This window comes from Rattus rattus, chromosome 3 (assembly GCF_011064425.1).
Source record: "Rattus rattus isolate New Zealand chromosome 3, Rrattus_CSIRO_v1, whole genome shotgun sequence".
In the NCBI taxonomy this organism is placed as follows: domain Eukaryota; kingdom Metazoa; phylum Chordata; class Mammalia; order Rodentia; family Muridae; genus Rattus; species Rattus rattus.
The window spans coordinates 117,337,778-117,362,080 of record NC_046156.1 but is presented as its reverse complement, the minus strand read 5'-3'; the positions used below and the strand labels follow the sequence as shown (position 1 = coordinate 117,362,080).

The window sequence follows — 24,303 nt, the reverse complement described above, 5'->3', positions numbered from 1 at the left end:
AATTTCACTCCTTACAGAGCCCCAAAACTACACATATTGCCAAGAGGCAACAGGGTTAGAGGCAATGCTGTCCGAGATGGCAAGAACTGAATAACTCTAAGGAAGTATCAGAAAACAAAGAAAAGGGACAGGTAAATCCATCTCCCACAGTGCAATCCCCCCACGTTCATTAATTTCATTAGTAACCACAGCCACACTCATGGGGATGACTCTTAGAAGCATGATGCTGAAGCCAGGCATGGCGGCACAGGCCTTTGATTCCAGCATTTGGGAACATTCGTGAGTTTGAGGACAGCCCGGTCTTCATAGAGAGCTCCAGGGCTGCAGAGTGAGACCCTGCCTCAAAACAAAGCGATGAAGCAAAAATGAAAACAAACACAGGGTAAGAAGCATGAAGCTGAGTGAGAGTGTCCAGTTGCAAAGGACTTCACAAAATATAAAGCCATCTTATGGAGCTGGGACATAGGTATTCCTGGGATATTCATGTGTGCCATAAACCTACATCTGGAAAGAAGAGGCAGAGGATTAGGAACCCACAGCAGATAGCAACAGCGTCTTAGATGTTGGCAGAGCTGTGAGGTAAGCAGGAGGGCCAAGTGGAGGCAGCGAACCAATAAACTGAGGTGTGGCTGTGTGTGCTCGCGGTTTGCTTCCTACTTCAGTGTTGCTGCACATATTCTTGTGCATACATAAATATTACACTTAAAAGATAATTCGGAAAAGAGGTGAGGGAAAAGCTGGAGCTAAGTGGAAAAAAACCCTCAATTTTAAGGCAGCAAAATGTTGCAAGCTAAAGCGATCTGTAAGATGTCAAAGCGAATAAAAGGGGTTCCAGGGTAGTCTGGGAGTTCCAGGTTAGTCTGGAATGCCGTTGTTGGAGAAAAACTACAACTATGTGACAACAGAGAGCCCCATGCTATTAAAAAGCCTGTTTTCCCAGTCACACACCTACCCAAACCTGCAGGAACAAGCATTCCAAACTTAAGACGGGAGGGCTAGGGATGAGAAAATACAGAAGACAGAGAGTTGAGACCAGGACGTCTTGCATAATCTGAGGGTTTATGCCAAGTACGTTTATGAAGAAGCACAGCTCTGTGTATGTTATTTATAAGGGGGGGATGGGCCGAGGCCAGCAGAAAGCTGAGTCAAACAATGTTAGCAAAGAGAACACAGGATAGCTTAGACACAGCTGTCTTAAGGCTACAACGACTACAACCCTTCAGAGGGGAAAGCTGGCCTCCCAGGAGTTGAAACCTTAGCTTCTTTGAGGCTCCCTTGGCCCTGGCCCCAACCCCAATCTTGCTAACTGTGCCCCCAGGCAAGGACATAGAACTACTCTTCACTTTGTCTCTTCACTGGAGCCCTGAGGAAGCCTTGGATCCAACTGGCTCTTCGCTCACAGGGAACCAGACCAGAAAAGACTTAAGCTCAGTGATTCATTCACCAACTGCTTAAGAAGTACAGCTTTTGTATAGTAGCATGTACACACACACACACACACACACACACACACACATGCATGTACACAGAGCCACACGGATACACACAGACACGTACAGAAACACATACATACACAATAAGTAATGGGGTGGAGAGATGGCTCAACAATCAAGAACACTGGCTGCTCTAGCAGCTGACCCAGCACCCATCTGATGGCTCAAAACTGTCTGAGGCACCAAGTCCTCAGCATCTGATGCCTTTTTCTGAATGCTATGGGCATCCAGGCATGCACATGGTACACAGACATACATGCAAACAAAACATCCATGTGCATACAATGCAATGATAATTAATGATGGTAATAATAAATCAAGCAATAAATATATTTAAAGAGATGGGGGTTAAAGATCATTATCAAGTAGTGCTAAGACATGGGCTATCCTATAGGAAAGCCAGAAACTAGATCCTTTCCTCACACAGTATTTACACATGAGGCTAGTGGACTGAAGACATCAATGTATGAAGTAAAACTTCTAGGGAAACATTCTTGATGCTCTAAAAGACATCAGTGGAATGTAATCTTCAATCAAGTGAGATTTCCCCGTATTGTTTCTGGATCAATGATAAACTCTGACATGGTTACAAAGTCACCAGTTTCAGTCTAAGGACAAGTTTTCACTAGCATTTGAACCCATACCACTCCCACAGGGCTCACTGAGACCCAAACCAGCACTGGGTTTACCTCCCACTCTGGAAACAAGAACTCCTGGGTCCTGTAGCTCCTCTATTCTCCAACTGTTCGTGTGAAAAGGGGAAGGAGGAGGAGGAGGGAGAGGAGGAGGAACAATGCGGACTGGAGTTGAGTAAACACAGCTTATTAAAACATTGCTGGGGTGGGTCTGGTGGCCCCAGAGCTCACCGAGCAGCCAGTCTAGACAAATCTGCAAGCTCTAGGTTCATTGAGGGATAAAGTGGAAAGGGAGGGAGACACCTGGCATTGACCTTTGGCCTCCACATTCACATACAGATACATGTTTATATACTCATACAATCATGAACATACAGCATAATACACAAATAAGAATTAAGATGAGGCAGATATGTTGGGAGAAGAAAAAAAATCTCTGGATTTGAATAAAGGTCTTTACCGATGACCATCCTAAAGTACTCATGAGCATCTGATTTTTCAACTCCATGATGGGCTACAAAACTCAGCTCATAAACAATTATTCAGATTAAATAATCAAATACATGCAGACTCAAAGTTGCTGCCTAGGTAAGGGCAGCTCTACTAATAGTATTATTTAACAAAGCTGGGGCTCAAATCTTCTTATCCTCCAATGTAATACTCTGCAAGATATTTACATGTCTTTGGGAGCTATGCTTAGAAAAGTCTATGTGAGTAAATTCTACACTTACTGCTAAAAGGAAAAATGATGGGAAATAGATTGCTTTAAAAATTCATCTGGTGTTTGGATTTCCCTGGAAGCCAACTAAACAAAGTCTCTCATTAACAAAGCTTCACCTAAGGGAAAATAAGCAGGCACAGTCGCCTCCTTTATTCTCAGGGAAAATTCTGTATATAGATATAACACTTTCCCCCTCAAACGGTGCTGTGTTTAAAGCCAAGCTTAGTGGCGCATGCCCTTTGTCACAGCTACAGCACTAGACAGAGAAGGCCTGGCTCGAAGGCATCCTCTGTCACACACCAGGAGAGCTGGTGACCCAAACTTTTGAACATGAGAAAGAAATACAGGTTTGTCTTTTTTTTTTTTTTCCTTCAGTAGTTGCTATTTGGCAGTTCTAGAGAATTCTTAGCAAACTGGAGATAAGAAATATAATGACACCAGATACAAGGACCTGTACAAATGTGTGCATGATGGTACACATCGGTAAATCTCAGCATTTTGGAGGGAGAGGCAGTAGGACCAGAAGTTCAGGGTCAACTTCTACTTATTGAGCTTGAAGACAACCTGGGCTACAGAAGACCCTATCACAGATAAACCAAACCAAACAAACATCAGAAAAATCCATCAAACAATCCAACCAACTAACCAATCAACCAATCTACCCACCAACCAACCAACCCACCAACCAACCAATCAATCAACCAGCCAACCCACCAACCAACCCACCAATCAATCAACCAATCAACCAACCAACCCACCAACCAACCAACCAACCCACCAACCAATCAACCAACCAACCAACCAACCAACCAATAAATCAACCAACCAACCAACCAACCAACCAATCACCCATCCAACCAACCAACCAATCAACCAACCAACCAACCCACCAACCAACCCACCAACCAATCAACCAATCAACCAACCATCCAACCAACCAACCATCCAAGCAACCAAGCAAGCAAGCAAGCAAGCAACCAAGCAAGCAACCATCCAACCAACCATCCAACCAACCATCCAACCAACCAACCAACCAACCAACCAACCAACCAACCAACCCACCAACCAACCAACCAACCAACCAACCCACCAACCAACCCACCAACCAACCAACCAACCAACCAACCAACCCACCAACCAACCAACCAACCAACCAACCAATCAACCAACCAACCAATCAACCAACCAAAGAAAGGACATCAGAAAGAGGTCAAGTCTTAAAACATTAGGCCAATCTTCATATGAACACCAGCCAGAAATTTTGTGAACTAGACAGGCTAATTGAAAACCCAAACTTAAGAAAAAAAAAAAAAAGAATAGCCAGGTAATTTTGCAAAATAAAAGTCCTAAAGTAGGGTTGATAATTGCATCTGGATTTTGTTTGACTTTGTTTTAAACTATAAGTGATCATATAGTGTTCATAGGAACATAACATGAAAAAATAGGGAGAAATTCAATATGCTGTAGGAATTTAGTAAATAAAAAGTCAACAAAAACCAAAACAATATTCAACACACTGGACATAGATGAACATAATCATCTGGAAAAAATAAATCTGGATGGTCACCCCTCGCCACACTCAAGGACACTCTACACAGGCTGAATATTTCACATGAAAAGTGAAAGAACTAAAACATGTACGTTTAAAGGTTATTACATAGTAGGTCTTTTAAAATAGCTCATAAGTCCCAAAGCCATGAAAGCCTGGTTAAGTTGACCGCAAAACTGAAGGAGTCCAGGATGGGAAACAACAGCTCTAAATTCAAGGCACTCATTACACAACTCAGATACCAGGTAAAACCTGAGAGCTTCTACTATTAAAATTCTTCCTAACCCGTAACAGGAAGCCATCAAGAAAGGCAAATGGAGATTTTTCTAAATAGATCATTAAACATACACGGCCAAGTTCATTCATGATAAATGCACAGTAAAAGCACTTGACTATTTCTGTCAGGTTGAAATAAAAATCCTTCCTTTATTTCTACAAGTGGAAGATGGGGGATGAGATAAACTGAGCAGACTGTCAGGTTGTCAAATCGAGGACGGCTTCAACAGTCGCTGCTTGTCAGTCAAGTTTGCAAGGCTTTCCTTCCAAGGAAACTATGCACCTAACACCACAGACAGTATAAATACACCGTAGAGAGCCTATTAGAACCTAAAGATCTGGTGTCCATGTGACTAGCCAGATGGAACCAAGAACTACAACCGTCTATGCTAGATATATACACACTGTCCAAATCAGCATATGACATCAGCATGCAAAAGGAATTTTAAAGTTGTACTGACAAAACAGGAGAGCCTCACAATCATTTGCAAAATAGACTTCACGGAAATAAAACCTAGTGAAACAGATTACTGAGAGGACCACTGATTCTTATACACTGTATCTTCCACTCTTTCTCCAGGGTGAGTTTATGCAAATATTTGTTCTTTGGTAATTATAGCAATGGCTCAGTAGTTAAGAGCACTTGTTGCTCTTGCAGAGGATCAAGGTTCAATTCCCAGTACCTTCATGGCGGTTCCCAACCATCTGTAACTCCAGTTCCAGGGGATCCATTGCTCTGTTCTGACCTCTGTGAGCACCACCATGTGGTGAACAGACATACATGTAGACAAAAGCCTCTCACATAAAAAAAAAAAATAGAAACACTTTGTTTTCAACATTTTAAAAGCAAACCTTCTTGCTGAGCCTGGTGCTACAGGCCTGTACTCTCAGCTCCTTGAGAGGCCGAGGTAGGGGGACTGAAAGTCCAATCCATGGGGAACAGTGAGTTGGAGCTCAAGCCAGAAAATTTACTGAAACTCTATTTCAAAATAGTAAAATAAAATAGAATAGCCTAGGACTACAGCATAGGCAAGGACCTGGGTTCAAACGTCAATCTTAAGAGAACACCCCACTCTCTCTGCTCTGCACAACTTCATAGTGTGTATGAAGACTGCACCACTCCAGGCATACAGAGAGTCACACGAGGAATCACTCACACACAGTAGATAAATGGCTAACAAGTGCTTACCTGATATCGTGTTGGCTGATTGAGAATGCTGTTAAAACTGTGTGATTCAAAAACTCTCGAGTTAGACTGAGTGAAGAGGTTTAACTAGGAAAAAATACAATTAACCTAGTAAATGAGAATACATTCATTTGGAGTAAGAGATAAAGATTATTTGATTCTCTTGGAGGGCATTCCCGGAGGCCACACTTCTGAGGAATGTTTTGTGCAAGTTGGCTTTCATGAGGGGGTTAAATACTTTTGAAGGCAGACGGTTGGGTGGGGGACATGTTCCCCTTCATCAAAGCACTGGCACAACACAGTGTAAGAGAGCTGCTGACTAAGAATGCACTTTACAAGTTGGCCCCTACCTAATGTACACTTTCCTGGGAACGTGCAACGTTTACCACCCAGAACTCCAAGTGCCTCCGAAGTAGTTTGATTGGCTGCTGAGTCCTAGCTCCTCTCCTAAATTGAACAGAATTCCACAGGTACCGGAAGCCTTACACATATTTTGTAGCCCTACGATATCACCTAAAATAATACGGCTTCTCTAGCACCTTGCCTTACACTGAGCAAGGACAAGACCTTTGGAGGGAATTGGGTGAAGAATGGAGCTTTATTCTCTGTTTCTATCTGGCTGGCTGTCCATCTGTCTGTCTGTTTATCTATCATCTATCAATCATCTATCTATCCATCAATGGTCTATCTGCGTATCTGTCTGTCTGACAACTTCTATAATCTGTCATATATCTATTACCTATGTACCTACCCGCACTCCCACGCTCAGCTTGAGTTTTGAGTAGGCAGGAGCGGAAAGTGAGCCAAGAGCTTAGCCCTGACCACAACTGACACAGACATGAGCAGGAGCCTCCCATCACTCAAGGGGAAGCTGGTTCGTATAGGATTCAAAGGTGTCCCCACCCCAAATCCTCCCCACGCCCCCCAGCCTCACTGTGATCATTCAGGAAGGTGTGGCAGGCCAGGGCAGTGGTGACAGGACTAGCTGACTGAACTTGATGATGTTACTTTCGCCTGCCACTGGGGGTCAGTATCGGTTTGCTGACTGAGCTCAGCGGCCTCGGCAGGAAAAGCTCTAAACTGGAGCAATGGCACTGGCGTTTCTTCAACTACTTAATTTAATTCATTTAATGAGGGACGTCTATGCCGACGAGTAAGACTGAGAAACTTTATCTTGGTGTAGTGGCACATGCCTGGGTGCCCAGAGGCTGGGGAGAGTTAAGCAGGAGGATCACAAGTTTAAGGTCAGTCTGGGCAATTCAGGAGGACCTGAAAAGAGGGGTGAAGCCAAGGCAGGCCCTCTTAGCTGAGAAGAAAGTTTCTTTCTCTGATTAATGATGTAACAGGGTGGGAGTGGATGCCCAGTGGAGAGCTCTCCCCGTGCCTTCACCGTGGTCTAAACATCTGGAAGTGCCCTGTCCACCTGGCTTTCAATAGCCCCTATCTACACTGTGACTGTTTGGGGTCTAAAGTCCATGAACTCTGTTGCCTACTGTGGTGGCTCAAATATGCTTGGCCCACAGGGAGTGACAGGATTAGGAGGTACGTCCTTGTTGGAATAGCAGTGACCTTGTTGGAGGAAGTGTGACACCATGGGGGTGGGTTTTGAGGAGACTCCTGGCTGTGTTGGGATCAAGATGTAGCCCTCTCAGTTCCTTCTCCAGCACTATGTCTGCCTGCACACAACCATGCTTCCTGCCGAGATAATGAAGGGCTGAACCTCTGAAACTGCAGGTCAGCCCCAATTCAATGTTAACTTTTTAGGCGTTGCCTTGGTCATGGTGTCTCTTCACAGCAATGGAAACCCTAAGTAAGACAGTTACAGAAAGGAAATTTCAAGGCTTGATCTCTGGAGCTACAAAAGGCTGAAAGTGACCACACTTTGGGGGCCAAAGACTTGAGTAGCTAAGCTTCCCTACAAAGACAAATCATTTATCAACACACTGTCAATCTCCACAACAGGCAGCCAGGAGCCACCCAGACCATCAGGAGCCAGCGATTCCCCAGCGCATACAGACGGCGAAGCATGGATTGCCTGAATGCATTGATCCACACATGCCCTGCACTGGCTGCACCCTGGCTGCTAGCCAAACACACGGCAAGCAGGGTGGACTCTGAGGAAGGCCCTGACGTTTGCTGAGTTGCAGTGGAGTACATCTCATATAACCCTCACAGGAGCCCCGTGGCTTTCCTCTTCGAGGTGAGGCAATTTATCTGTGTAACTTGCTAATAAGTCTTAAGAGCCAGTTCAGACCCAGGTCTAACCTGGAGGCTGCCCCTTCCTTTCACCCCACAGCTTCTTAATGTGTGTGTGTGTGTGTGTGTGTGTGTGTGTGTGTGTGTGTGTGTGTGTGTGTGTGTGTGTGAGATATTATTTGAACATGGCATGGACAGCCGGTCACTACTGTGGAGTCTAATGGTGGCGAGAGAGCACATCGACACCACACAAAAAGCCTTCAGCAGCCACCTGCTCTTAAACTTATTTCTAGATGCTGGGGCTCAAACCAAGGGCATTGTGCATGTCAGGAGGCCACTAAACGACACTCCTAGCACAGGGTCACTGTCTGTAAGATTCGAGGGCTAGAAACTTAGAAACACAGGTCTATGTCAAAAAAATAAGGAATAAAACTGCACCAATTCTGTCTTTCCCCCAGCTTCAATCAAGGAGACGCCTCCATTTTTGCACAGGAAGGCCCATGTTTTATTGTTTTTCTGGGCTTCTAAAGCACTGTAGCTGGAGACAATTCTCATACATTTTGAAAAGACCAAATCTCACTCTGTCATCCTAGCTGATCTCAAAATGGCAACGTCGCTCACCTGGCTTTGGTCTTGATATCGTACTCCTAAGTACGGGATTACAGGCAGGCAGCCATGCCAGGCCCCATTCTCACCGTTTTACCAGACACGGAACTCGGATCTCCCACATTTGCTCCTGTCTGCTTCCTTCCCTGTTATTTTAAATACAGCCACAGCGCTGTGTCTCCTACCCCGATTCTATACAGAAGCTCAGCTCCTACTGAGAAGTGCCACGTGAAACCTGCATTCCTAGGTCAGCTCGAGGGCAAGGCGTTCTTCTTGATAAAGGGCATCTACTGCTGTTGGGAATACGCTCAGGCTTGAATCCATGATACCAGAGGAAAGATCGTTCTGCTGTCTCTCCAAGAGAGTGCTGGTGAACACATGCCAAGGGGTAAGTCTGAAGTTAAAGTTACGTAACTTCAGAAGAACTGCTTTAAGCACAGGGCACACGGATGGGAAACATTTATTGACAATAACTTTCTTTTTTATGTTTAACAGGCTTTTCATTTGCTTGTTCATACTATGGAAGTTTACACAGAGGCTGACCCCAGGTAGGGCATAGACTAAGTGACTATTTGAAACATTCTGCAGATAGTATTAGTCTATGGAAGACCAGGGAATAGACAGCCATGCTCACTGTCTTCCTAGTTCAGACATGGAAATTAATGAACAAATATCAAAGGCCAAGAAAAGGACACAGAACATTTATTGTTACGGTCTTGGTATCTTTTCAATACATACCCTGGACTTTGAGTTACCCATGCCCAGTTCCAGATCCTTCTGAAGTCTTCTCCTCCTGCATTTGGAAAAGTTAGTGATCCTCATGATGAAATAAACAAACGATTTTGGACTAGGGACCAGACTGAAGGGTGGAGGTAATGTTTTTCCATCATCGAAGTAGGATAGCCAGAGTTTGGAACGAGCAAACTTCCACTCTACATCACTGTCATCCTGTTACAGAAACAAAACTCATTGTTAAAGTGAGAAGAAGATTTTATTTTTAAGTGTGTGTGCTTGTGTGTGCATGTGTTTGGGTGTATGTGTATGCTTTCTTATACGTATGGTCAGTCTGTGTGTACTTGTGTGTATTTATGTGGGTGTGTATATGTGCTCAAATGTGTGTGTGCTTGTGTCTGTGTCTCTGTGTGATTTTCTACACTGTCCCTATATGTGTATGTACTTGTGTGTGAGTACATATGTGTGCAAATGTGTGTGTGCTTGTCTATATGCCTGTGTGTGCATATGCCAGTGGTGGCCAGAAGGGGGGATCAGATACCCTAGAGCTGTAGTTACAACAGCATAGTTGGAAGCCGCCTGACGTGGGTGCTGGGAACTAAACTCTGGTTCTTCTCAAGAATTCTAACTCTTAACTCCTAAGCCATCTCTCCAGTCCCACAGTTACTAAATTTTAAATCAGACACTCTGATGTATATTCTTATGGTAATTCATTATGTTTTAAACAATTAAGTAATGTATTCATGTCCATCTGAGTATAATTCCCACACAACTACATAGTACAGACACAGACACTGATGCCCAAATGCTTTCTCTTCCCCATGTCTGACTGTACCCACCGAGATGTAGCCAGCACTTTCTGTTCCTCATTTTGAGGTAATACAAAAAGACAAGGAAAGTTCAGGTCAAAGAAGGATAAAACTATTAATCACACTCTCCCTGTCACCCCAACCATCTCTTTACATCTGCCATTGTTCTCACTCTCTGCCACCCTCTGAGCGCTTCCAGACCCACCCATAACAAGTTTCAATGTCACGTGTCTTATTCTAAAGGCAGAGGGGGAAGCGGCATTTAGATACATTGATCTTTGCTTCGTTTATCTTAATTTGTTTTGAAGATATCACACCAGCACAGACCGGCCTGGAACTTACACTGTAGCTTAGGCTAGCCCAAGTAGTCTTAGGACTTTCTCCTAAGTCCTGGAAAACAGACGTAAGCCAACACATTTCACGGGGTCAATTACACTTTGAAGTTTGTATTTGTACTACATGTCTTCAAATGTCACACAAATCCTGTCTCCATCTTTTTCTGTTCCCAATGTTCCCCATGGTGATTGGTACAACCGTCCTCTTGACGAAGGCAGGGCCATGGGTATGGGACGTGAGCTCCTTTAGTCTTCAGTATATACTGATGCCACCATGCAAGCAGACACTCACCGTCCTGCCCTTTGGTCTCTGTCATTGTTCTGGTTAATTCTGATTGTTACCATGTCAGGATCTAGGATCACCTAAGAGATAAACCCCTGGGCACTCTTATGAGAGAGTTTTAGAGTGAGCTAATTTGGCTGGGATAACCTACCACAAAATACGGGTAGTTGGGATTCAAGACTACATAAGGAGGAGAAAATGAACCAAGGACCAATATCCACCCTTCTCTGTGTCCTGAGAAAGCAGCGTGACCAGCTGCCCTGACTTCTTCCGCCACGAGTTTCCACCATGATGAACCATACCCTGAATTGTCAGCCAAAAATAAACTCTCCTTTCCTTAATGTGCTTTGTCATAGCGATGAGTGAACAACCGTACATTCCCTGCTGGGGACACCATGTACGGAAGTCCATTCCTAAAATGCACATGGAAGCCAGGCATGTGCTGCACACGTGTGCTCTGAGCACCTGAGAACACGAAGTGGACGGAGCTCAATCAGAGGGATGGCCTAGCAGGTAACAAACCCCCTGCAGCCAATAGATATTTTTAGTCTTAAAACTTCTGAGACACACAGGGCTGGAGCGCTCACCTCGATTTCTTGGTATGAGCTGTTAATCATAGCAATCAGCATGTTGAGCAGAACGACCACCATAGTTACATTGTATATTCCATAAAGGACATAGCCAATGTTCTCTATGAATTTGTGGTCATATTTGAGGACAACAGAAGTCACTTCAGAGAGTCCAAATATGGACCAAAACAAAGTCTTGAAACTTTCTTCAACCCTGTTAATAAAAACACGGTAATGAGTGGTTTCCATTGTTAAAGAGAAAAAACAAGCTAGCATCTAATGCTATACAGATGTAAACATTATTATGAAATGCTATCATCATAAATTCCTAACAATTGCTTTTGAAAAAAAAAATTACTTCCTGCATTTTGTCTGCATGTATCTGCGGGCTGTATGCCTGCAGTGCCTGTGGAGGCCAGCAGAGGGCGTCAGATACCCTGGGGCTGGAGTTACAGATGGTTGTAAGCACCTGGATGCTGGGACTTGAACTCAGGTCCTTTGCAAGAGCAACCAGAGCTCTTAACTGCTCTCTAGCCTCCCTAATAATTGTTTCTAATAAAAAAAATTTAAGGAGTCTTTCTGTTATATTTTAAGAATTAAAAGTTAAGGATTTAAACATTTTTTTTTTCAGTTTCAGTGCGCATCTTTATTGTTTAATAGATCATCAACTTCTCCAAACCTACAGCTGGAATCTCACCATATTGCCATGCTGTCATGAACAGTGACAAAGCTAACCAGAGGCTACATACATCGAAGAGAGCTAAGCTTTAAAAAATGTTTTAAAAATTAAAAATATTTTCAGAGTTATTCTGTTACGATTTTTTTTTTCAATTTGTTCTTGAGACAGCATTTTACTACGTGAATTGATCCTCTTGCATCCAGATCCTAAGAGGTAGCATTCCAGCTATGTGCTTCCAGCTATGTGCTACCGCTTAGGGTACTTAGCAGCAATTACGCCCTGGGGTTTCAGGGGCTGGCATGAAGGCCCCGCTTTTCTGAAGTTATTCTGATGAAGATTTGGTCAGCAGGAGAAAGCTGAAGTTACTTCGCATGCTTTTCTTCTGGGAGAATGGAAGGCTGGAGTCTGATTTTGTAGGTGGTTTGGAAATTCAAGCCCAACTTGCTGGCTTAGGTTTAAAACGAAACGCCCACTTCAGAAAAGGATCTGCACCTCGCCTGCAGTGAAGCGGTTTGCACCTAGAACAAAACCAAGCTCCACCTCCATGGAACAGGCCAACGAGCTTTGGCGGACCCTGATGGTGGAATGTGATGCAGCCACTGGGGATAATGAGGCAGATTTATCTTCATTCAGTTGTGATATGAAGGATAGCGAAGATACATTAAGTAAAAAAAATTAAACGTAGCAGCTGTGAAGTACTTAGTCATCTGAATACAAAAGGGAGGGCGATCTGGATATTTATATTCTTCTTTTATGGGGAAAAAAAAATCTCTGGAAGTATTTGAAGAAAACCATGGTTTCTGAGAGTGAAAACCAGCTCATAGACCAAGGGTCAGGATGTGAAGGAGAGGCTTTTCACTCTAAATACCCCACCCAATGCTTGAATTCTGACCACAAGAATCCACAGGCAGCCATGTTGTCTGTGAGAATTAACTCCAAGGCTCTCATGGGCACCAGCATCTGAGAATGTGCAAGGGAGTCCCACAGAAATGGCGCTGTATTTCCAGGATACCAGTGGATGACTTCCCGCAGTATTTAGACCATCTCTTAGTTACTTAAAACATCAAACCTAATACTAAGCCCTGCAAATGATCACTACACCGGAGCGTTTGGGGAAATCTTGGCAGGGAAAGGATGTGCATGCTCCAAAGAGACACATTCTTTTTTTAAGAATATTTTGATCCATGGTCGGTTGCGTGTGGGGTAAAGGTTCTGAAAGCCAGCTGTGCCCCCTCCATGGAAACAATGCTCATCTGCAAGAGACATGGGTGGGGGACAATGGCATGGGAGCCCCGGTCCTTGTGGCACACAATAGATTAAGCGTCAAGTTCCATCTCTTGTATAATTTCTACCTGCGAGCATTTAGCCCATTTCGTCACAGGATCTTCACATCTGTGACTGAATAAAGAACCTTCAACTGTCGCCACCCAAGAACGCTGTGAAGTACAGGTGGAAAATAGTCTTTTTTTCCCCCGAAGAAAATGATTTAGGAAAACAATACTTTAAAATATTTTTAACAAATTCTAAACAACGACGAAGCCTTTAGACCTGCAGGTTTAAACGCTTGTTTACTCATTTATTCATTTAACCACTCAGCCAGTGACGCTGGAACAACTGGTATGTTCTAGAAATGTTGTTAGTTCCTGGGGACAAAGGGTTGAGGATGGGGGGTCGGGGGGACGTTGATTCCCTGTCACAAAACCTCAGAGTGTGAAGTGGATGTGGAGGCAGGAGACTGAGCACTCTAGCTAGCCTCCATTTCTGCATTTACTCAACCTGTCACGGGGCCACCCCGCCCCTTCCTCCGGAGCCATCGCGAGCCTCGCAAACTTCTCTGCAGCATCTGTGGGCCGGGCGTGTGTGGGAACCTCGGGAGTTGGAATGGAAAGGACATCGCAGCTCCTACTGTGGGCAAGAGGCTTTACGTAACTAGCCTTACGTAATCCTCCCGACGACCTTATTTAAAAATCTGTCGTGCTTATTTTAAAAATGAGAAAAAATGACACGGGAAAAATGTTCAGTAATTTAACCAAAGGGCGCAGTTAGAAAATAGCAGAACTGGGGTTTGGGGATTTAGCTCAGTGGTAGAGCGCTTGCCTAGCAAGCTCAAGGCCCTGGGTTCGGTCCCCAGCTCCAAAAAAAAAAAAAAAAAAAATAGCAGAACTGTGTTAAAACCCGGGCCTGACAGACTTCCCAGCGATACTCTCGGCTACTATGTGGTGTGGCCAGGTCTCCCTTCAAAAAAGATGAGGTAACAGTAATGTACCATGTGAACTGCTGTGAGGAAGGGAACAGGGGCCCTGTGCAGGGTCCTGGTCACTCTCCATTGGAGTCACAGGATATTTTTGTTGTCGTTGTCATCATTTATTACAATAAAATGAACCTCTGACCTCCTTTTGCCTTTAAGACCTGCTCACCAATAGCTATTTAAGGGTTACTTTAGGACGATTCATATGTTTCCAAGGACATGATCCTGTACTTTACCTCCAGGGAACGTACTGTGTTGCTGGTGTGCAGATGTGGCAATATGGGAGCAAAAGGAAGGTGGCAAGATCCGGGATACCCTTGCCTACAGGGAGAGCCCCATCCCCATGACAACCAGAATGATGATCTCACAGCTGGGGTAGCTCTATAGCAGCAGGGAAACCTAACGGTGAAAGTGACTGTGGGGATTAATCAAGGAAGGCTTCAGGAAGGACAAGACTCTTCAGGGAGGGTTGGGGTTAGCCTTGTCTTCTCAGGAGCTGTCCTGATACTTGAATCCTTGTACTCACTACTGATGAAAACATTAACATGGAAACTAGAAAAGTAATACAGACTTCAAAATGATGATGCTAAATTTAGCGTTATATATAATGTCAGAGTTGTCCCCTTTTAGACATTTGCCATCCAATTTTCTTAAAATAGCCATTTTGGTCCAGTATGTTTCCAAATCCTGATCCCTCTCACTGAATTCCAAGAGTGGACTAATGACCTGCATGACCAGCTACAGACACTGACTTCATGGGATTGTTTTACTGCTCCTGAGAACGGCTTTGTTTCCAGCTGACAGTCTGCACTTGCTGGACCCCTTAGAAGTTCTTTCTATACCTTTCTAGGATGATGTCTTACTTACGTGGTAAAAGCAGGGTTTACTTTGGCCCCAAGGTAGTAGGAGTAAAGTATGAACATGCCAATCATGAAAGCCAGGAACACCATGATGAAGAGAACCATGAACTTGAATATGTCCTTCACAGTCCTCCCCAGAGAGATCTGCAAGGGCCCAAAGCTCTCGTTTGCAGGGAGGATGTACGCGATCCGGGAGAAGCTGAGCACCACAGCTATGGCATAGAGGCCTTCCGATATGATCTGAGGGTCAGAAGGGAGCCATTTATCTCTAGCTAGGAAAGGGAAGAGAGAGAGGGAAAGAGGGAGTGGGGGAGAGGGGGAGAGAGGAAGGGGAGGGGGAGAGGGGAGAGAGAGAGAGAGATTACAAATGGAGCTTTTAAAAAATATTCATTCCTAACTATGCAAAGCAAATACTGCAAACATCTATTATATCTTGCTTCGGTTGAAACTACTGGCAATTCATTACCCACATTCTATTTTTTTTTTTAAGTAAAACTAGAAACAACATCGATATTTCAATGGGTGAAATACTATTATATAAAGACACTAAGGTGGCCTCACCTGGCACAGAAACAGAATGAAATATGTGGGGGAAGGGCAACATTTTGTGGACATGGACTAGGTCCAGGACAAGGTGACTGATACTCACTCCCTCCACCCCGAGGCGTCAGCTTTATTTCCTGGTTGCTTTGCCATCCTATAGGCAAAGCCTCGGTGAAACCTTAGTTTGAAAATGACTTCACCTATCAATTAACACAAGTAAAATATCCAACAGCCAGTAGGGAGATCATCACAAATCACAGTGGTGCTGAGTCTGTGAAATCTGAGTTCCAGGACAGCTCCAGGAAGCATAAATATGTTAGCATAAATATGTCCTCACAGAGTGAGGGCCCCAATAGTCTACAGCAATAGGCAGGCCAGTGAAACAGTAGATGGTTAGTTCTGTGAAATTAAGTCATTTCCAAAAGAATGGCTGCCCTGTGAACATCTGCTGACTGTTTGCTGTGTGTTAGACACTCTGTTTGAGGGCCCAGTGCTATTCCTCTCTTTATAAAAACAGAAATCAAGACATAGAGAATTTCAAAACCATACATAAAGGAAGCAGAGAAGGCCCAATTAATAAATTCCTGCCTAGACCATGGTTATTAACTACATAAGGATAAATTTAATACACAGGCTATAAAAACAGTCAAAATTACGTGTCACATAAAACAAGGTTTCAATTCTTTGACTTTCAACGGTGTTTAGTCGTTCCTTTGACCCAGTATCCTTAGGACAGTAAAGCTCTCACTTGCTGACAATGTTCTCATTACTTTGCATTAAAATGGCAGGCACTGCAAATTCTCTATTTTGGGGACTCCCTAAAAGTGTTTAAGTGTGTGTGCTGCTCACAACAGAGTCCTAATCACACTTACACTTCCTAGTCTGCGGCTTTCTTATCTGTGAAGTGCATGTCAGACAAGAATTCACTCCGTCTTAATCAATTTATCGTGGCATTTGGGCTAGGCAATCGCTCTAGGACCACGCAATATTTCTGTGCCTTTATTTGTTCCATTAATTTATTGTTTTTTTTTTTTTTTTATTTATTCAGTTGCCCTGGCTGACCTTGAACTGTGTAGCCTGGGCAGGCTTTGAGCTTGCGATCCTTCTGCCTAAGCTTCCTGTGTAGCTGGCACTGCAGGCCTGACTAACACACAACTGTAATGAAGACTTGTCAGCTACAGTTTCTCAGAGTCTGGGGTTCATGCTCGTCCCAGTGTCTGCAAACACTCTATACATTTCTCATGCTGAGCATACAGGGGTTGCCTATGAATCTGGGGCTCGGCATCCCACAATTTCAGCGATTGGCGATCACCTGTGGCCTGAAACTATCAAGCAGCAAGTTCCAGAAGCAAACGATTTCTGTTTTAAACTGCTCAGCGCTTAACAGTACAGTTCCTAGCGGCTCCATCCTTCCCAGGGCACGAGTCACCCTCTCTCTGCAGCACCTCCAGTGTATCGGCTGTCTGTCCCTCTCTCTGCAGCACCTCCAGTGTATCGGCTGTCTGTCCCTCTCTCTGCAGCACCTCCAGTGCATCGGCTGTCTGTCCCTCTCTCTGCAGCACCTCCAGTGCATCGGCTGTCTGTCCCTCTCTCTGCAGCACCTCCAGTGTATCGGCTGTCTGTCCCTTAGTGCCTGAGTAGCCATGTAGCTTACCAGACTGACAGTCTCTGTACTGTAGGGGCTGGGCTCAGAAAAACTTCATTTAACTCAGCAATAGCTCAAAAGTTTTATTGAAGTAGGAAGTTTCATTATAATATACTGTTATAAATATTAGGTTTTTTTTCCCCACAAATATTTACTTTTATTCTGGAGGCTGGTCTCCTCCATGAGCTTCCAGCCTCTTTAAAAAAATGGGTATTTTATTTATTTACATTTCAAATGTTATCCCCTTTCCTGGTTTCCCCTCTGGAAACCCCCTATCTCATCCCCTCTCCCCTGCTTCCATGAGAGTGCTCCCCAACGCACGCACCCACCCACCCTCTCCCTGCCTCCCTGCCCTGGCACAATTTTTGAGTTTTATTAGTTATTAATCTATTATGGTCTCTAATGGTTTCTAAATCAAGCTTTATCACAAGCACATATTTACTTGTGAGAAAGAACACAGAGTTTGTAGGGTTTGATTCCATCTGTGGCTTCAGGAATCTTTTTTTGGGAGGGGGATCTTAGAACACCCTGAACTCACACAGGGGAGCATGTCTTAATGGGCGTTGCCTTCCAAGACGCCCTTCCGGACACAGGAAAGGACCCCGCAGCTAAGGACTCACCATAGGTGAAATACTGAACCTCCGGTGGGAGCGTGACTTCGCTCAGGTCGCTCTCCTGCACGTGGCTGTCCACATACTGCTGCGCTTTGGTGGCTTGCAGAAACGCTAGGAACCTGGCGGTGAAGGCAGCGATGAAGATGGAGAGCATCCCGAAGTCAAGCACGTTCCACAGCTGCACGATGTACTCCCGGGGCCCCTCCAGCCACAGCTCCTTGCACTCGGACCACATCATCCCTGGACGAGAAACCAGAGACTGCGGATTAGATCTTCCAGCGGAGGCTGAGGAGCCCACGCTCTATCCATACCCAGGAAAGGTGTAACACCAGCAAAAGCTGGCTGTGCTGGGGTCTGGCGGAGCTGAGCGGAAAGGAAGCTTCCACTCAGGGCTGATGGACTCCATCATGAGAGACTTTAAAGGAACACATGTGACACCGGATCGCTGCTCCTATAACCCTGTGTGTGGTGATAACACGGGAGACAGGAAAAAAAAGCAAGCGGAACTCGGCTAGTACAAAGGCTTTGTTCCGTGAGGTTTTTGGAGTAGAGAAAAGGGAGCCTATGAAATCAAAGAGGCTAATTAATTCAGATCATAGTGATGTAGGGGTACAAGTAAGACTCGGGGTGAGACATTTAACAGGAACCAAGCCCAATCATCAAGGAACACGCATGCCCTCTTCTGACCTCTCTTCCCATTTCCACAGCCCACTGGGGAGGCCAGGAACACCATTTGAAACTGACCCAGTTCTGAGGGAAATGTCACCTGAGTCAAAAAGGATGAAATACTCAGTTTAACAAATTTTCCTAACTATTACACATGGATGCCCTGCCTTTTGGTATTGTGATTTCATTTACAAAGTGCGGGGTGCATGCCCCCCGGGAGGGCCACAGCTGGACACACTGCAGCATTTTAAGGAGAAAATGAAGCATACGATAAAATTAATAAAATCATGGCTTGCTCCAGGCTGAGTCTGTGAGGTGAAGGAGTGAAGAATTCACCTATTCACTCTGAGCTGCAAGGACCGCTCAGGTGGGAGCAGACCACGGAAAGACTCTGGGACAGAAGTCAGCGCTCAGGGTGGTTCCGTTTCCTGAGATGGAATGGTTTTTTTCTCATGCCCCTTTGAACTTTTCCTTTAACACAGCTTTTCAAAATGAGTTACCAGAAGTTAGTAACAGGCATTCGGAAAGCGCAAAGCCTCCTGAAATCCCTGAAACTAAAGCCATGTATAACGAAGGCTCTTCAGTTGCAAGTAATCCAATGAAACAGTTAGGCCCCATATTAACGATTTGGTGCCAACACATACCTTTCCGAGCGTGTTAACTTCTATTTAACCATCTAGTTATTGTCCCATTTAGCTACTGCCTTAATGATGGTGTTCTCATCACACATGACAGTTTGTAGTAGAAAGTGGCAATCATTTCAGTAGCTATTCTTTCGGATAGAAGTTAGGGACTGTAAAATGGCTTACCGAGAACCCAGACCATAATTAGCATTTCCGTCCATGTGAACTGGGTGGTCTTCACCCTGAAGATTTGCTTGGGGTAGTCAATAACGGTGATGTTGGGCAGCGTGGTGATGCCTTCAAACCGGTCTGAGGCGTTGAACACAAGCAGACCCAGGAAGATGATGAAGGAGGCAGCGTGTGCCACGAACTTCATGAAGGGGCTTCGAAGAATTTTCCCCAGCTGTAATACAACAGAGCAGGGGAGTCGGAGATGGACAGAGGGGAAGACATGGAGGAGAAGGAAGGGAGGGGGCGGAGGGAGGGAGGGAGAGGGGATGTTCTAGAAAATAGGGTCTCTTCTTCCCTATAGACAGTCACTCTGCAGGATAAAAACGACTAGAGAAAGGAAGTTGAGCACTTTCTGCTTGCCTCGGAAGAGCTACTCAGGACTGTCCAACCTGCAGCCTCATGTTTCCCAGAATAGTTGGGAAGGTTGCTCAATGCTCAATGAGTTTGTAGACATCAAGCCACAATGTCAAAAGGTTGACCAACGCCCCCCCCCATGTGTGACAGGCTTCTTATCTTATTTTTCCATGAATGACTACACAAAGTTGAAGTTCTTGGACCCAGAAAAGAGACGTGAGTTTTTAAGAGTCACATAGTACATTAAAGGCCTTTTCAAAGATTAAAAATATTACTACAATGTAAACAATTTTTGGTTCTCATTTCCAGAAAATCCAAAATCATCTTGCCATGCATCAGTTTTAAAAGGAAGAAAATATTAGAATCGAGATAAATATTTTCTCAATTACTACCTACACATTTGGGAGATATATAATAATTAGAACCTCTAAGTAAGGTGGCTTGATTAAAAATAATCTCTTTATTCTGAAAATGATACATATACTAAAGATACTTCTAATGGCTACCTTACAAGTTTTTGAAGGTGGTTCCTTGAAAATATCCTGTTATATACTGCCCTTAAAAGTTTCATGTTCTAATAGAAATGAGAACCAGTTTCTCTTTTCCCCGGGGCGTCTGCGGTCCAGGGAGTAGGTACATTGGACATATTTGTCAAATGTGTTCGCTAGTCACTCAGAGCCTGAATGTTAACTCAGTCTGCCACCCTTAAAAAGATTTGGTTCACATTTGGAAGACTAACTTCAAGCAAATATCCAGAACCTTAATTGGTACAAATGACTAGAGAGTGTCAAGTATTTCTGAATCTGAACATGCATGCACACAGACATGGTTATCTTTCCACACCAGAGTTAGAAAATCAATCAATGGCACAATTACACATCTTGGCGCCGAGACAGCCGCAGAGCTGGCGTTTGGCAGCACTGCCAAGGTGCATGCTGTGTCTTGGGAGTGGTCAAGCCTGTTTTTCTCAAAGGTTGCTTTTAATATGAAAATAAAGCAGTATACTCATCTTTAAAATGGGCTCTCTCTCTCTCTCTCTCTCTCTCTCTCTCTCTCTGTGTGTGTGTGTGTGTGTGTGTGTGTGTGTGTGTGTGTGTGTGTGTTACAGTATTGGAGGCAGGGTTTCATGCACACTATTAGATAGACGATTTAATGCTTAGCTTTCTCCCCAGCCTAAGAATTCCTAGTAGAGCCTGAATGTCAGCATCAAGGTCATTCTTCTAATGCTCTCCACCTTGGATTTGTACCTACATTTCTCCAGCTACCTAGATTGGCTGTCTAGCTAGTCCAGGGGTCTTCTGGTCTCTGACTTTCCAGTGCTGAGACTGTAGGCATATGCCTTCCTACCTAGCTTTGAATGTGGATGCTAGGAACAGAACTTGGCTCTTTATTCTTGTGAGGAAAGCATCTCATTAACTAAGGTACCCCAGCCTGATTACTCTCAAGTTCTCTCTTCACTCTGCGAATAAACACAGGCATGCATGGGTTCCAGGGATGGCTAAGTTCCTACCTTTTTTTTTTTTCTTATGCTGAAATGCCACTACAGAGTGAGCTGAGCTGTCATTTTATATGATGCAAAGTGTGCACCCCAAGATGCCCACCGCAACCCTAACCTGCTCTAACTGACTGAGATACCCGAAGAGACGGACTATTGAGTACCAGAACTTTGTGATGTGTTTCCTCCAGAAAGGGAAACTGGTCGGGTTATAATTTTCTGCTCACTGCAGGCTCTTAGGTGACTTATGTTCTAGTCTTTAGTGTTTACGTACGTAAAGAACTGTAGAGTAACGTCACCAAGATACATTACAAAGAATCCAGCAGGCATCAAACTTGGTGAGAATAACAAGCTTTCTACCTTTTGTTGTGTGGGGGGCAGATCAACAAGGAAGTAAAGTGAATAAACGTTTTCACACATATAAACGCCTAAGGAGACTGCTGGGCCACGGGGCAATGATAGACTTTCGGGGTCATTTCTAAGTGACCTTGACTGGTTCTGCCTGAAACATATTCTGATTGAGAGAAAACCAGACCTGAGAATACAGGCATGAGATTAAAGGACCTGAGGGCAGCTCCTCTCAGGGAAGTGCCCTTCATTAACGGGACAGATTCTGTCAGCTAACCTGCATTCTCTTCCACATCTTGTGTAGGGGATTTCTTAATCACAAGTTAGCTCCACTTGGGCAGGTAGAGAGGAAAAGGCCTCAGAGTGATCAAAGCAAAATTAAGCAGTGCTGAAAAAGAAACCCGACGCTCACTGACCCCAATTCTCCACACGTTGGAAGCTTCTGGAAGAACAAAGGGCTTGAGGACCCACCATGGATGTGACTGAAGCTTAAATAACACTGCCGATATCCACGAGCTTAACATTCAGCCCCAGGTGCTTCTAACGGGCTCAGATGTGTGCCCTGAAAGCAGTTGGCTGTTTTGCGGTTCCACTGGCTACGGCTGGCTACTTCCCTTCCTGCAGCCAGCGCTGGCCACGTTCTCCTCAGCACATACCACTAGAACTGCACACATGCTTCTACACTCTGGCCTTCCTGTCTACCATGGGGATTTCCACCTAAAAGCCTGACTACTGCATCATGCCTGCACATGTGTCTTGCTGGTGCCAAGTCACCTCTGACTCTATTCTTGACTTGGTCCACTCGCTGAAACTTAGAGCATTTGTTGGAGTCACTTAAAATGCAGAGCCAAGGAGATGGGAGCCTGAACCCTAGATTTCGCATTTTCCCAACAAAGATACACATTTCACCAACCCCGGAGGGAAGGTGATGAGTCTAGTACCCTGCTACAAGGTGCAATCCAGTAGCCGATGGCGAGGAATGGAAGGCCCAAGGCCACAACCAACACAACCAGACACTTGATAGCGATGGTCTGCTCCCGAAGGCCCGAGAGGTTCTCGTACCAGATGGTCAAAAGCTGCTGTTGGCAGTTGGGGTGAGCCACAAACTGTGGGAGTAGAGGGAGAGAGATGTTAGCATTCCCCTGTCCACACGTCTGTCCAGAACACAGCCTATTCAAACCCTTGCCGTCCCTTCATCGTTCAAACTTGCTTCCTATCAGGTAGACGCCAAAGGAGAAAGTTGCTGCTGCCCCTCCTCCCAGTCCTTGCTGGTAGCTGACTCCTCCTGGCAGTGGTGATGTTGGATTTCTTTAGTGAAAGCATGCCCCCACCATGCCGCCTGTCAGTGTCTTTGTATTCATTTCGAAGTGGGAAAGGAAATCGGTTATTGTGCTTCTTGTCCGCTAGAAGTAGGGGAAATGTTAGTGACTTTCACGAGTTACTCCTAAAGTACTACATGTCTGACGAGTATGTAAGCCATGCACAGTGGAGCTGTGTGCACTGTGCTGGGTGTAAAAAGATCTGCACAGCGGTTGGTTATGTGGGTGTCAAGCACGGCCCACATCAGCTCTGCTCTTAGCTGCTGACTTATCCATCTAGCCCTGTTTTTTTTTAAACCTTGTGCCAGGGTTTCTACATGCTACCTCTTGCCTCTGAAACATTTTCAGTTTTCTGACTCAGGTTTCACACTGTAGCCCAGGCTGGCCTAGTGATTATTTGCCTCGTTGGATGACTTAACGTGAAAACAGCATTGCTTTGGGTCAAGCTCAGTGTCTTCTTCAAGTTCACATCTTGAACTCCTAACTCCCAGTGTGCTCCTAAGAGTCAGGGCTTCGGGGCTTGTGTGGGGTCTGGGGATGGAGCACGTGAGAGGGTGATATTGGTGCTGCTGTATAATGACCTCCCCCCACCCCATGTTTTTGCTACAAGTGAAGTCAGCAGTTCAAAACTCAATTGGTAGCCCTGGCCAGAAATAGCTCTGCTGCCATCTTAACCTCAAACTTGCAGCCCTAGCACAGTCAGAAATGAATTTCTGTTGTCTATAAATCACCGTAGCTATGGTGCCTTGTTATTGCACCCACAACTGATCAACCCACCATTGCTGCCCGCCAAATCTCTGTTAGGTCTTCTCTCTAAACCACTTACTTACTAACTTTCTCTCTTGCCTCCTTTTTCTTTTAAGACAGCGTCTCACTCACTTACTATGAGCCCAGCTGGTCTTGCCTCAGGCTTTTGAATGCTGGGATGAAAGATACCAGCCCACCACACCCAGTAAGGTTCACAATTTTGCATCCTAACGTAGTCATCAGGTGACCTCCTGGGAAAGGCTGCAGACATTATTAAATCGGAAGAGTTCTGTGTGAGGCCTCCCTGGATTCTGCCAAGAGCCCAAGATCTCCACTCCCGCCCTGTGCCATTTAAACGTTTCTCTCCTGTCTCTCTCCTCCTCCCACAGATCCTGTCTATCATATTTGTTCACTCACTCTCCAGAATGCTTGGTACCCTTACTATCAACCAGCTACTGCACTGGCATTTGGCACAAGATAAAAACAGGAGAATTGGTACTACTTGCTGTCATCAGCTGCATTTCTTTAGAGCGCACAGTAG

General features: G+C 44.8%; 1 protein-coding gene across 5 annotated transcripts in view; it reads right to left on the bottom strand.

Annotated features, from left to right (window-relative positions):
• Trpc3 (transient receptor potential cation channel subfamily C member 3) overlaps window positions 1–24,303 on the bottom strand; it is a 61,012-nt gene that overhangs the window by 5,189 nt on the left and 31,520 nt on the right. For 2 of the 5 annotated variants that reach the window (XM_032898489.1, XM_032898490.1), the window contains exons 4-10: window positions 22,638–22,802; window positions 19,455–19,671; window positions 17,986–18,219; window positions 15,185–15,449; window positions 11,409–11,604; window positions 9,401–9,610; window positions 5,864–5,947 (exon numbers count right to left, since the gene is read on the bottom strand). In XM_032898489.1, the coding sequence (XP_032754380.1) occupies window positions 5,864–5,947; window positions 9,401–9,610; window positions 11,409–11,604; window positions 15,185–15,449; window positions 17,986–18,219; window positions 19,455–19,671; window positions 22,638–22,802 (1,371 nt within the window). The remainder of the gene's footprint in view (window positions 1–5,863; window positions 5,948–9,400; window positions 9,611–11,408; window positions 11,605–15,184; window positions 15,450–17,985; window positions 18,220–19,454; window positions 19,672–22,637; window positions 22,803–24,303) is intronic. The other 3 variants (XM_032898491.1, XM_032898493.1, XM_032898494.1) reach the window with 2 other exon arrangements.